Source organism: Dreissena polymorpha, chromosome 6, assembly GCF_020536995.1.
Source record: "Dreissena polymorpha isolate Duluth1 chromosome 6, UMN_Dpol_1.0, whole genome shotgun sequence".
Classification (NCBI taxonomy): domain Eukaryota; kingdom Metazoa; phylum Mollusca; class Bivalvia; order Myida; family Dreissenidae; genus Dreissena; species Dreissena polymorpha.
The window spans coordinates 9059520-9075179 of NC_068360.1; the positions used below are offsets into that span (position 1 = coordinate 9059520).

Below are 15660 nucleotides of genomic sequence, written 5' to 3' on the forward strand. Positions count from 1 at the left end.
TATGACATCCTTTTAGTCGTAGGCAGACGGTCGTAACGAAACTGCCTTCAAATTTGTGTTTGATATACCCTCATCGCTTGCTGACAGACACATCAGAAACAGCGATCCTCGGACAAGCTCGTAGTTCAAACATTTTACATTTGAAAAAAACACCTTTTTTCTTGATTTTTCCTTCCCGATTTAACTTTTAAGAAAGTCGAGATGATGTGAATTGCTTTGGAAAATCAAGAAAAAATGGGAAATAAACAGTGAAAACTTAAATATTTAATTTGAAAGATACAATTTTACTAATCACTTCAATTATCAAACATCTGATAAATATGCCTTGAAAATGCGATATGATAAAGCGATTTTGAATATTTTTTTTGAATTGATAATCTAAATAAGCAGGTTTCCAGAAGCTTACGACCTCTAAAATAATTGTTGGGAAAACTGTAATGTCTTATGGACAATGCGTATTGGAAGAAAAAGAGTGGGTTCATAACATTAGCCTGTATACTTCTACTAGCAAGCAACAAGCCAATTGTTTTACTTAACACTGATGTATGGTAATCATTAGCCAAGGTAATATGGCACAACCATGGTTGAACTGAATAGTGTCATCTCTTTATTTATCAAATGGTCTATAGGATTAATTAATAATAACAAAATTCAAAAATCAAATGTAAATCAATAATAAACACTCTCAGATATAACAGGGAAATAATATAATGGAAGACATGGCTTTGGGTGATAATTATACATAAATAATTATATTATTTGTATAGAAATCAAAACCGTTTCAACAGCCAGCATGAGCTCTGTAAAGAAGCATTCTACTGGATGATTCTACTTTCAAAGAAACTGTCTCATTGGCTGCTATAAATAGAATTGTTCCACGATGCACTGCTATCCCAGAATCCACAAAACCACTTCCTGTGATGCAGATCAAAATGCTAGCACTGTCCATTGCCTGAAGAACAACTGGTCTCTCACTTTGAACACACTGAAATCACAACAAAATAAAACAATTATTTCCCGCACGAAAAAACGCAAAATTTATAGGATTTATCTATTACATAGCACTAGACAAAGTATTTTTAAGAGTGTTAGCAAATACAAATTAGCCACAATCAGCTATCATGTTGAAATAACAGAAACATGACGCTCAAAATACATGATTAACATGCTATATTTTGTATAACAAAATTAAATGTTTATATCTTGCCTTTCTGAAAATATTTTTGGCAACGAGAGCATTTAACAAATTTCAGAAAACAAGAGGGCCAGAGGATCATGGTCGCTCAACTGAGACTTGCGGGAACTGAACTGCTTGCTCTCTCAGTGACTTTTGAGATGTTTCTGAAACCATTTTCAAACTTGGCCAAAATATCAACTAGAGAGTTAACACGGTTTTATTATAGCCATACAAGGAAAAATGCCTTGCTCCCTGGAGGCCATGTTTTTTAAAGAACTGAAACCAAATTTTAACTCAGCCAATATATCATTAGAACAAATGTTCTGACCAAGTTTGGACTAAAAATGTGACTTCAACTTAAAGACTCATAATTGACGTAGAGTTAATTTTACAAAACAATTGTTTTGTAAACCGTTTCAAACAAATACAAAAATAAACACATTTTCAACATTTATTTCATTATAATACAACTATCGATAGCAATAAGCGACCACTATCTTGAAGACCACCATGGTGTGAAAGCCTGATGAAATCAATAATTAGCCAATAAATCGCTGATAAGGTGTCGTAAACAACACTGGTACACACGATAAGTAGAATCGGATTGTTAATTGGGGGCAATAAAGGGAAAAGCGGGGGTAAGTGTTAGCGAAACAGAGCTTGAATAGCGAATTTTATTGGGAACCTATAGACCTTACATCGTTTTTTACGAATGTCGGGACAAATCGTCTCATATCGGGACGGCGGGACAAAGGGCCCAAAAGCGGGACTGTCCCGCCTAGATTGGGACGTATGGCATGTATGCTTCAAGAGTGTTACCCCCCCCCCAGGCCATGTTTTTCAACCAACTGGAACTATGTTCGAACTCGTCCAAGATATCATTGGGATGAATCGTCTGACCAAGTTTCATGAAGATCAGACAATAAATGTGGCCTCTACAGTGTTAACAAGGCAAATGTTGTTGACGCATGACAACACACAAAAGGCGATCAAAAAAGCTCACCATGAGCACATTGTGCTCTGGCAAGCTAAATTATTTAGAATCTTTAAGACTTTAGGAGAGGTTGCTGAAACTCAGTATGTGGATAGAGTGCCAAAAGGATAAATATGCATGTTTTTCATCCTTTCAAGAAATGTGGTTGTTATGGTTACATACATGAGTGCAGATTAAAATCTGGACCCTGCCAGTTTAAAAAACAACTTACACGTAGTTAAAGAAACTTAGTATGTGGATATAGGGCCACATGTTGAATATGCATGAATTTCAGTGTTTTCATAGGAACAAAATCGTAGGTACTATGGTTACAGAAATAATTAAAACTACAAGAGCTGGCCACAGTAGTGCCAAATCCCAGCACAAATGTGTTTGCTTGTATGACAAATTTTGTTTTAGATAGTAGAATAATATTTGTAAAAACAAATAAAGGGAGATAATTCATTATGCTCCAGACAAAAATTTACTTTGAAATTAAATAAAGAGAGATAATTCAAACACTAAGGTAGATAGAGTTATGGTTCTTAGTCACTGCACTTCTCCTACTTGCCATCTGTTTATATTTTAAGTTTCAAGTAAATCCCTTCAGTATATTTAGAGTTATGCTCCGGACAAAAATTTACTTAAAAATTATATAAAAGGGGAGATAATTCAACAACTAAGGTAGATAGAGTTATGGTTCTTGGTCACTGCACTTCTCCTAGTTGCCATCTGTTTATATTTCAAGTTTCAAGTAAATCCCTTAAGTAGATTTAGAGTTATGCTCCGTACAAAAATTTACTTTAAAGTTATATCAAAGGGGAGATAATTAAAAAACTAAGGCAGAAATAGTTATGGTTCTTAGTCACTGCACTTTTCCTACTTGCCACCTGTTTATATTTCAAGTTTCAAGTAAATCCCTTCAGTAGATTTAGAGTTATGCTCCGGACAAAAATTTACTTTAAAATTATATAAAAGGGGAGATAATTCAAAAACTAAGGTAGATAGAGTTGTGGTTCTTGGTCACTGCACTTCTCCTAGTTGCCATCTGTTTATATTTCAAGTAAATCCCTTTAGTATATTTAGATTTATGCTCCGGACAAAAATTTACTTTAAAGTTATATAAAAGGGGAGATAATTCAAAAACTAAGGTAGATAGAGTAATGGTTCTTGGTCACTGCACTTCTCCTAGTTGCCATCTGTCTATATTCTAAGTTTAAAGTAAATCCATTGAATAGATTTGGAGCTATGCTGCGGACAAAGTTTCGGCCGGACGGACGGACAGGACCAATTACTATATCCCCTCCGAATTTTTTTTCGGCGGGGATAAAAATGTATATGCTGCCATAACTAAAATGTCTTTCAGATGGATAAGTTAATAAACCAATGAAGATTAGGTCTTTATCAGACAACATTTACCCTAAGGGTAACTGCTGTTTTGTCTGTGACAAAGTTCTTGCTATTATTGGCTTTATCTGACAAATCTCATAAAGATCATGAAAATTAGTGGCCATAGTCACATAAATAATCCCAAATCCAAGTATGAAAGAAAAGTATCAATTCATTTACGTAAGTACCTGTATCTCTGTAACTGCAAAGTCAGGAATGGGAGGGGTAAATCTACGCAGTGTGCAGCCATTTTCCTCCGACACAGCAGGCTGAAACTTGTTCTCTGCAGCAGGTTTCCCGCTGTAGTTTAACATATGCAGGAGCGTTTCGGTGTCGATGAACTTGGGCGTGAGACCCGCACGCACAACATTGTCCGAACATGCCATGCATTCCATGCAGTCTTCAAACAATAATGTTTCTTTTTGAAGGGCTTATTATGTATTGAAATAAAAGCAAATATGTGTGCTTATAAAATTGCCAGGGTGGAAAAACACACAAGTTTGGTGACATTTTCTAAAATTGTGCTATATTCAAGGAAATTAATTATCCAAATTGCTGATATTTATATTTATGTATCATGACACAGGATGACACAGGATCGTCATATTTTGCACAAATTTTTGTCAGTAACATTTGCTCAGAATCTACGCCTTAATGTGAATAATAAGTAGAACAATATGACTAAATATACCCTCAAACCGCTATGTAAGAGGCTTAGCCGTTGTGCCCATGGGAAAGTTCAAGGACACATAACTCACGAACATGTGGATCACTGATCAAAATTGTTTCCTACACATCTTTACTTTATAGTGATGATATATTGCACGTTTTAATTCAGTTGCTTGAAAAATGTGAAAGCAGATTGATCCACAAACTTGGAACCATTAATTACCCTGCCATAAAAATGACTGTCTTCAAGGACATACAACTCAGGAAAGTGGAGATAACTATGCATTATAAAAATTATCTTGCACATCTACAATCTTGGTGAAGACATAGTTTCATTTCAATCCCTTGAGAAATGCAAAAAGGGTTCTTTCAACAAACCTAGGACATTTAGCCTGACACAAACACAGTGTTACTCCAATATATCCCTTGTTAAACGGATTTTTTAGTTACGAGGTAGAAACATGTTTCAGCTGTATGATTTAGGAAACTGCACCCATTACTGGTTCCACCAAACACATTATTTTCAAAAGAATCCTGCAAAGTTAGGGACTAGACAAATGTCATCAGCTGAAAGTTGGAGTAATCAAGCATGCTGTTACCTCCTGACAGGTAGGCGTGTGGAAGGTTTGCTCCAAGGTAGATTGCCTCCCCTTCTTTAAGCCTCATCACGTTCAGAAAGTACACCGCAAAGCCCCCGACATCCCCTGGGAATTCCTCGTCAAGTTTTAACAGAACATCCCCAACAAATCTGCTTGTGTCTTCACCAGAATTTGCTGAAATAAGTGCATAGTATAATATTGTGTGACAGAAATATCAGATATTAATACTCCGATATTATTATTTTAAAGTGGATACCAAATATGGTTCGAACAATGACTATAGTTCTGAAAATATGAAACTGGTAAATAATTTGTTTTCAATATTCGAAAAACAATATGCATTTGATCCTCTTAAAACTAGAGCTTTGTCACAGACGTGACGTATACCCCCACATGGCGCATTGACACTGTATATTTTGCGTGCTGTCTTAACAAAACAAGTAAATTTAATTTATGGCAACTTTTAAGATTTATTATGCCATTATCATTTATGGCCATAGACCTTTGATCTTTTGAATTCTTTCGCATGACACGCCGTCCAATGACAAAATTAATGTACAGAGTCAATTTAAAATCTCACAATGAACAAGAAGAAGGGATTTAATAATGGAAGTTTAATTAAAGATTGGCAATATAAGGTTTGACAATGTATGTTAAAGACATTGAAGGAAGGTTTTGCATTATTATTATTATTATTATTAAATTAGGTCAATCGTTTAAATTACACTTAGAAATGGTACAGTATACAATTAATGATACTAAATTAAATGTATTTATGTTGCAAGGGTTATACTTGACTTTACAGTATAAAATAATAATAAGTTAGTAATATGTGATAAAACATAAACCATGATCATTTAGCCACCTTGGAATATAGTCATCAAAGCACAAGCTACACGGTAAACGAAACCACTTACTAATTTGTTGTATAGGGTCTATTTAATCCACCTCAGGAAAATAAGACACACACTAATGCACTTTTCACTATATAATACTTTTATTCAGTTATTTAAATAGTTCACACAATACTATACTTTTCCTCTATAAAACCAAAAACTAAACTAAACTGCTAGTGTATCAAAGCTTATTTTAACAGGTTTTTAAATGTCAAACATCTATTCAAAAAATCAATTTGCTGCAGTATAAACAAAAGCATGGTAAAATTAATGCTTTTTCAACAGAGTGTTATTAATGTAAACAATCTGGCAACACCATGTTGTTGTTTTTACAAACTTGATGGTTAAATGCTAATCAACAATTTCCCTTCAATATTTAAAACATAATCCATACCTTGTTGTGAACTGTTCCTAGGAGAGTAATCACAGGAAAGGTGTTGATGTCTGATCATGATACTTGTTTTTATCTTCTAATTAGCATTGTTGTGGAATAAAGTTATTTGTTTTTTAATTTTTTGGTTGTTAATTAAAAAAAGTTATGCCGACCTACCTACAGTAATTTTGGGGGCGATTATCGGATATATACATTTTCAAAAGTGAGCTGCAATGTGATTGAGAAAACCAATTGGAATGATGCATACTGCTACATGTTATTGCAATCTATTCCAAATGACAATCCCAAGTGTGCCCTGTTGAAAAGGGAAACACAATGAAACTAAAATATAATTACCTTTAGATCAGCTACCATTAATAGTAAAAAAACCTGCGTGATTGCTTTAAGTTGTACAAAATGAGTGTGATGATCCGTGTGTACCAAGTCGGACAAGCTCATTTATGGCCATTTTTTACTTTTGAACTCCATATGTGACCTTGACCCTAAAGATATCGACGTAATTCTTTCGCATGACACACCGTCCAATGATTGTGAACAAATGTACAGAGTAATTTAAAAATCTCTTACAATGAATGACATAGTAATGGCCCAGACATTATCATTTATGGCCATTTTTTAACCTTTGAACTCAAAGTGTGACCTTGACGTTGCAGATATCGACATAATTCTTTCGCATGACACATCATCAAATGATGGTAAACAAACGTGCCAAATGATTTAAAAATTTCACATTGAATGACATGGTTATGGGCTGGACAAGGTCATTTATGGCCATTTTTTTACCTTTGAACTCAACGTGTGACCTTGACGTTGCAGATATTGACGTAATTTTGTCACATGACACATCGTCCAATGATGGTGAACAAATGTGCCAAATGAAATTAAAATCTGACAATGAAAAACATAGTTATGGGCCGGACCAGGTCATTTATGGCCATTTTTGACCTTTGAACTCAAAGTGTGACCTTGACCTTGGAGATATTGGCGTACTTCTTTCGCATGGCACCCTGTCCAATGATGGTGAACAATTGTGCCACATGATTTTAAAGTCTCACAATAAATGACAAAGTTATGGCCCGGACAAGCTCAGTTATGGGCATTTTGACTTTTGAACTCACAGTGTGACCTTGACCTTGGAGATATCGACGTAATTCTTTCGCGCGACACACTGTCCCATGATGGTGAACAAATGTACCAAGTCATTTTAATATTTAAAGATTAATGACATAGTAATGGTCCGGACAAGCATTTTGAACTTCAGTGTGACCTTGACCTTGGAGATATAGACGTACTTCTTTCGCGCGACACACCGTCCCATGATGGTGAACAAATGTACCAAGTCATTTTAATATTTAAAGATAAATGACATAGTTATGGTCCGTACAAACTTTCGGTTTAAAACGCACTAAGTGACCCTATGACCTCGTTTTTGACCCGACATGACCCATATTTAAACTTGACCTTAACATCATATAGATACAACTTCTGACCAAATTTGGTGAAGATTGGATGAAATTTTTGGGACTGACAGACCGACAGACAGACAGACCGACAGACAGACTGACAAAGTGACTCCTATATAGTCCCCATTACCAGTAATGGGGGTATAATAACCTTAAAGGGATCTTTTCACGCTTTGGTAAATTGACAAAATTGAAAAAAGTTGTTTCAGATTCGCAAATTTTCGTTTTAGTTATGATATTTGTGAGGAAACAGTAATACCGGTACTGAACATTTACCATGGTCTAATATAGCCATTATATGCATCTTTTGACGATTTTAAAACCTAAAAATTATAAAGCGTTGCAACGCGAAACGATTGAATAATTTGGAGAGTTCTGTTTTTGTCGTTAAATTTTGTGAAATTACGAAGATTGCTTATATAAGGTATAAAATACGTTCAGGATGTGTATACGGCGGAATAGCTCAGTAGGATAAAGCGTTTTTACTTCAGGACTCTGGCAGGACTCCAGGGGTCGCTGGTTCGAAACCTGGTCCGGGCAATGTTCTTTTCCTTTTTTTAATTTTATTCTTGATTTTTTACTGGAGCTTTTACGATCCAATGTTTACATTTATCGATATAAAGCATTTAATGAATAAGTTAAAAAATGCCAAAATCTGTGAAAAGGCCCCTTTAAATATTGCAATACACAAACCAGATTGTTTGTTTTAGATAAAGCTACAAGCTCTTCTTCTCAGAGAGAGTCCCAAGAGTAGGAGCCAATTTTATTTAATTACTTACAATTCATTAGACTTATACACCTTCTAAATTGATTAAAAAATATTTTTTTTTTAATATTATCTTTCTTTGAATTCATTTATGGAATAATAAGGCATTCCAAATGACATAAAACATTTCTAAATAAAGTAAACAACTTACGATGAATTTCAACAATATGTCAATGTCTTTTACTAATGTAAATCCGGTAATAAAACAGGGACATGGTCTTCATAACAAGTGATAATTCACATATCAAATGTGATGAAAACCAAGATACTCAAGCCAAGCAAGTAATTCAATACGCACCTGAAAATTCACATATCAAATGTAACGAAAACCAAGATACTCAAGCCAAGCAAGTAATTCAATACGCACCTGAAAATTCACATATCAAATGTGATGAAAACCAAGATACCTCAAGCCAAGCAAGTAATTCAATACACACCTGAAAATTCACATATCAAATGCGATGAAAACCAAGAAACTCAAGCCAAGCAAGTAATTCAATACGCACCTGAAAATTCACATATCAAATGCAATGAAAACCAGGATACTCAAGCCAAGCAAGTAATTCAATACGCTACTGAAAATTCACATATCAAATGCTATGAAAACCAAGATACTCAAGCCAAGGAAGTAATTCAATAGGCTACTGAAAATTCACATATCAAATGTGATGAAAACCAAGATACCTCAAGCCAAGCAAGTAATTCAATACGCTACTGAAAATTCACATATCAAATGTGATGAAAACCAAGAAACTCAAGCCAAGCAAGTAATTCAATACGCTACTGAATATTCACATATCAAATGTGATGAAAACCAAGATACTCAAGCCAAGCAAGTAATTCAATACGCTACTGAATATTCACATATCAAATGTGATGAAAACCAAGATACTCAAGCCAAGCAAGTAATTCAATACGCTACTGAATATTCACATATCAAATGTGATGAAAACCAAGATACTCAAGCCAAGCAAGTAATTCAATACGCTACTGAATATTCACATATCAAATGTGATGAAAACCAAGATACTCAAGCCAAGCAAGTAATTCAATACGCTACTGAATATTCACATATCAAATGTGATGAAAACCAAGATACTCAAGCCAAGCAAGTAATTCAATACGCTACTGAATATTCACATATCAAATGTGATGAAAACCAAGATACTCAAGCCAAGCAAGTAATTCAATACGCTACTGAATATTCACATATCAAATGTGATGAAAACCAAGATACTCAAGCCAAGCAAGTAATTCAATACGCTACTGAATATTCACATATCAAATGTGATGAAAACCAAGAAACTCAAGCCAAGCAAGTAATTCAATACGCTACTGAATATTCACATATCAAATGTGATGAAAACCAAGATACTCAAGCCAAGCAAGTAATTCAATACGCTACTGAATATTCACATATCAAATGTGATGAAAACCAAGATACTCAAGCCAAGCAAGTAATTCAATACGCTACTGAATATTCACATATCAAATGTGATGAAAACCAAGATACTCAAGCCAAGCAAGTAATTCAATACGCTACTGAATATTCACATATCAAATGTGATGAAAACCAAGATACTCAAGCCAAGCAAGTAATTCAATACGCTACTGAATATTCACATATCAAATGTGATGAAAACCAAGACACTCAAGCCAAGCAATTAATTCAATACGCACCAAGTCAAGCCAAGCAAGTAATTCAATACGCACCAAGTTAAGCCAAGCAAGTAATTCAATACGCACCAAGTTAAGCCAAGCAATTAATTCAATACGCACCAAGTCAAGCCAAGCAAGTAATTCAATACGCACCAAGTTAAGCCAAGCAAGTAATTCAATACGCACCAAGTTAAGCCAAGCAATTAATTCAATACGCACCAAGTCAAGCCAAGCAAGTAATTCAATACGCACCAAGTTAAGCCAAGCAAGTGATTCAATACGCACCAAGTCAAGCCAAGCAAGTAATTCAATACGCACCAAGTTAAGCCAAGCAAGTGATTCAATACGCACCAAGTTTCTTGACGCGTGCAGCTAGAGCCCTCAAGTGACTCTCCACAACTGCCCTATCCTGTCTCATGAGGGCAGAGAAGCATGAGCGGATAGCTTCCTCTTCACTGACATCACCATTGACAGAGGATAGCATTGTCTCGCAATTCTTCTCACCTATTACCGACCGTAGCTCCGGAATATCTGTATAACGAGAATATAATTGTGTCTTGTTATGATAAAACTTGGCATAATGCATATGCATAAAGTGTCATTCCTGTGCAGTCCGCACAGGCTAACCAGGGACAACACTTTCCGCTTAAACTAGATTTTTTGGTAAAAAGGGACTTCCTTGAAATGAAAAATACCATAAAAGCGGAAAGTGTCGTCCCTGATTAGCCTGTGCGGACTGCCCAGGCTAATCTGGGACGACACTTTACGCACATGAATTGTGCCCAGTTTTCTCAGAGCGCGACACAATTTATCACAAGACATATATTCGTTACAGACAACAGCTGCTATCCGTTAAGCATTAGCTCAGAATAAATGAAGATTCTTGTACATTATGCAAAAGAAGATTATCCATGTATAAACCATGTGACACAAGGTGACACAAGTTGTCGTACTGAAGACTTCATTAAGCATGCTCACTATCCAATATCAATACTTGCTTCCGTAATTATGATTGTGGTGTGTGTTTTCCAACTATGCGTTTGGGTATAACTGAATAAATACCGTTTCAGCTTGTTTTTATTGTAAATGCAGGCAATTCCATCAATAAATGGATAACCCATGTAGACACATACTTATAAACAGAACATGTATGTCTTTGCACTTCCACTAAACATTTAATTTTTTTTTATAAACTTGATAGTTTTTGGAAAATCTGTTCAATTGCATTCATATTCTTGGATTTCTTTTTATATGTTTGCATACATAGCTCTAAGGAATAATAGAAAAGCATTAAAAGTAATATGATGATGGCCTTTTCGATAACTCAATATATTTTGCTCAATACGAAACTTTAAAGCAAGATTATTCAATTTTATAAAATGTGTAACCAACTTATTAAACATATATTTCAATATAAATTAAAATTAAAGATAAGAAGAACATGTGTAAAAAAAAGCGAAATAAGCCCGATATTTAATTCTGAAATCGAAAATGTCTGTACAGTCAAATTTGCCAGCATGTAAATCATGCATGTACGATATGAATCTAAATTTAGTTTAACGGTTCATTCTAAATCCCTGCAACGATATCTATTCATACACATACAAACACTAACTAAAAGATGAATGCTTCCGTTATTGTAGGAAAATATGTACGAAATATCTTAGTCCCAATCGGCTCGGGCGCTAATTTGTTTTTGCTGCATTTTATGAAATTCGTCTTCAATGTATAATTTTTCTTGCCTATTACGTGCTATTTTAACATATATTATATCAATTTATTACAATTTAACTCATATAAAAAATTGTATAATCTCGCTTTAAACACATTGCCTCTGACCTAATTGGTTAAAAATTATTTGCTTTGCATGTGAAATGCAGTGATTACAAAAGGTTTCATGATTCACAATTATCTTAACAATTCATGTGAAAATTCCATTAACAAAACTAGCCACAAGGTTTAATAATCTCTAATTTATAACTAGCAAAACTCCATTTAATTGGTGGCCATACAATAAGTCTATGAAAAATTCTTTGTAAGCCATAAGAACCAGAATCATAGCATCTTTTAAGGATAGTTTTGCTGGCTTAGTCTGAGCTCTGATAAGATGTTTGAGGACACTTTTCAAGAGACATGCCAATCTACTGAAGAATGCCCTCAGACAAAGTCTCCCCTTTTCTTTCAGAATAATTAATTCCATAGTATTGAATTTGGTTCATCATTCAGTAAGAACTTAAAAGTGAATTGATCTTGACCTACATGTACCTACATGGATATTGTTTTCCTATCTTAATAAATAAACATTTCAAGACTTAAAATAGTGTCCAAATTGCAAGTGTTTTAGCTTAAGGCAAAAACCAGTATTGCACATTTAAATGGATTTTACACATTTTTATACTTTTCACGTTACAATTACAATCATACCCTTTACACTCATTATGAGCAAAGAAAATAGGAACAATCTTTTCAGATGCAAGGACTGCGATAAACAGATTCATTTGCACTTGTTTTGAAGTCACAAGCAAACAAAAAGAAGACTATTAAGCAAAAATAAAACCGAAGCAAGTAAAACACAGGTCAACAAACACAGGTCAACAGTAAATGGTGAAATTTGTGATATCTACTCTGTACAAAGTCAGCAATCTCTGAGACGGGCCTGAATCCACACAGTCCTGTGAAGTCTGTAAGAGCTATGGCCATCTCTGGTTTGTGGTTGGGGTCCTTGTAATTCTCTGGGTCCTTTTGGTGAAGCTCTTCAGCGTGACTCTGTGAGAAAACAACAAATAGAAACCATTGAATAATCTAAAGTAAATAGTTATAAATGTAAAAGTTTGGTCAATCCAAATTCTTCAATAATTATTAGTAAATGACTGCATTGTTCTTTTGGCATTTACTCATCTTAATAAATAAACTCATCATATCAATTTATATAAAGCTGATACTGAGATGCTGAATGCAGAATTTATTTTACAGAAATTTTTATAGTCCTAAACCTAAACCAATTAGTGGAGGAAAACTCATTATTTCCCTCTTTTCTTAAATAAACATATAAGAGGGCATGTAGAATTCCAATGTTCAATATAACATTATTGCATTTCTTGTTCACTTAATTTCATGAATAAACAAGAGATGTGTTTGTCAGAAACACAATGCCCACTAATGTGCCGCTTTTTTCTTACCTTTGACCTTGAAGGATGACCTTGACCTTTCACCACTCAAAATGTGCAGCTCCATGAGATACACATGCATGCCAAATATCAAGTTGCTATATTCAATATTTCAAAAGTTATTGCAAAACTTTACTGTAGGGTTAAAGTTTTGAGAAAGAATGACGGAATGACAGACAGACAGGCCAAAAACAATATGCCCCCTATCATTCCATCCGGGGGCATAAAAAGTTATGAAAATTTATGGTTTTTATTTTTTGACCTTGAAGGATGACCTTCACCACTCAAAATGTGCAGCTCCACGAGAAGTAAGTAAGAGATTGAATGGAAAAATGAAAATATTTTATTTTTATTTTTGACCTTTGACCTTGAAGGATGACCTTGACCTTTCACCACTCAAAATGTGCAGCTCCAAGAGATACACATGCATGACAAATATGAAGTCGCTGTGTTCAATATTAAAAAAATTATGATAAAACTTTAACGAAGGTTAAAGTTTTAGGAAAGAAAAATACAATGATATTTGACCTTTGACCTTGAAGGTTGACCGTCACCTTGACTTTTCACCACAATGAGCAGCTCCATGAGATACACATGCATGGAAAATATCAAGTTGGTATGTTCAATATTGCAAGTTCTCAAACTTTAACCAAGGTTAAAATTTTGGACGGACGGACGGGACGGGACAGACGGACAGACGGAAGGACAGACGGAAGGACGGACGGACGGACGGACGGACGGACGGACGGACAGACGGACAGACAGACAGACAGACAGACAGACAGACAGACAGACTGACAGGACAAAAACAATATACCCCCGATCTATCGATCCGGGGGCATACAAAATAATTCTGTTACTTTAATTGGCTATAAATGTCACTGTAAAACTGGTGAATAAGATATGCAAGAAGACAACACACTTATTAATTACCTTATTTGGGTGAGCCTGTATAGACAATGCCTTGTTAACAGACAAAACTTTAAAAAGGAAGGGCAAAGCTCCATTGAAGCGTTCTTGCACGGTCTTTCCTAATGCCTCTGGGTTTTCTTTGACCCATTCCTCTAGAGTCTTCCCTTGGAGATGTGGTATTGTAGTTGGAGCGTTGGGATGGGTGCCCATCCATAACTAAAACAAAAAAATTAAAAGCTGTCATCCTGATTCATTTGTTTTGCTACTAACATCAATTAATCATGCATACAGTCCACTCTCGTTATCTCGGCATCGGATATCTCGATATTCTCGATATGTCGAAGTAAGCTCAATGTCCAATTTTTTTGCCTTCTTTGTCTATATAAATAAACATCGCTTATCTCGATTTCCGTTATGTCGAATAATTCGATATGTCGATATAAAATTGTGTCCCCAGTCCCGATTTTACATGTATTTACTGTGGTTTATCTCGAAGTGCGAATAACTGCCTCAGAGTCGGCAAAAGGTGAGAAAAATTGTCTTTGATACTTCACCTCCCGCTTCGCCCGGCTGCTCCCCATACTCTGCGGTAGGAAATTGATCCGTTAATTGCATCACTGATCACACATGTATAATGTCGTTAGCGATTAACACTTGAGTAAGGCCTGTCACTTTAACTGTCACTTTTTAACATCAATATTAACTGCAATTAATACACAGTAAGCCGAAAGGCCGAAAGACTATTTGTTTTTACAAACAACATTCCAAAATGCATTGAGTTATATTTTTGCGTATATAAACCGTTGCAAATTTACAGAATGTTGTTCTCCAAAACTCATTATCATGGCTAACTTGAAAGAATATTTCAAACTACAAAATGTACATGTACAGTTCAGTATTCCGGAACGTGATTTACGCATGTTCAGATGGAAAACCCTCGTCTTGATTGGACGTCAATTGCATCATTATTTTAATTAGAAACATTACCGGATGTTTACTCGACAGTTTAGAACAATTATAACCGCATGTGTTCATGCAATTTTGTAATACTTAAGCAATTAAATAGCAAAATTAATCTTACCTCGTAAAAACGCGTATATATCAGGTAGAGAGTATTATGCCACACGGTGACGGCTTAAGTTAGACCACTTAGCAGGTATTTAGATGCTCAAAACAAGGTAAATTTTCGTCTCATTTTTTCTTTGAAAACGCCGAATCGGATATCTCGAACTCTCGTTATCTCGATATTTTTTCTTGTTCCCGCCGACTTCGAGATAACGAGAGTGGACTGTATATTTAAAAACATTGCTTTTTTCCATTTAAAAACAAAATGGGTTTTCTCTGCAAATCTGTTGTTTTTAGTGTGTAGGGCACCACATGCATACATTGCCATACAAATGTGTTTTATATGATATAAATACATGTAATGAAAATTGAGTTTTACATTATTGTAATGTTTTTTTTATGGAATAACAACTACCATATTGTTTCTGAATATATGTATGATTCTATAAATATTTTAATATTCCCAAAATTAACATTAAGGTATTAACAACTCTTATTTGACTTACTTAACCCTTTCCCACTCAAAAGCAA

At 34.8% G+C, this 15660-nt stretch overlaps 1 protein-coding gene across 3 annotated transcripts in view; it reads right to left on the reverse strand.

Annotated features, from left to right (window-relative positions):
• Window positions 1–592: 592 nt before the first annotated feature.
• The window catches only part of LOC127836198 (mannose-6-phosphate isomerase-like), a 244469-nt gene continuing 229401 nt past the window's right edge, over window positions 593–15660 (reverse strand). For 2 of the 3 annotated variants that reach the window (XM_052362683.1, XM_052362682.1), the window contains 6 exons: window positions 14086–14280; window positions 12610–12751; window positions 10337–10516; window positions 4808–4981; window positions 3728–3939; window positions 593–985 (listed from right to left, as the gene is read on the reverse strand). In XM_052362683.1, coding sequence (XP_052218643.1) covers window positions 782–985; window positions 3728–3939; window positions 4808–4981; window positions 10337–10516; window positions 12610–12751; window positions 14086–14274 — 1101 coding nt within the window. In that variant the 5' untranslated portion in view covers window positions 14275–14280 and the 3' untranslated portion in view covers window positions 593–781. The remainder of the gene's footprint in view (window positions 986–3727; window positions 3940–4807; window positions 4982–10336; window positions 10517–12609; window positions 12752–14085; window positions 14281–15660) is intronic. The other variant, XM_052362684.1, reaches the window with a different exon arrangement.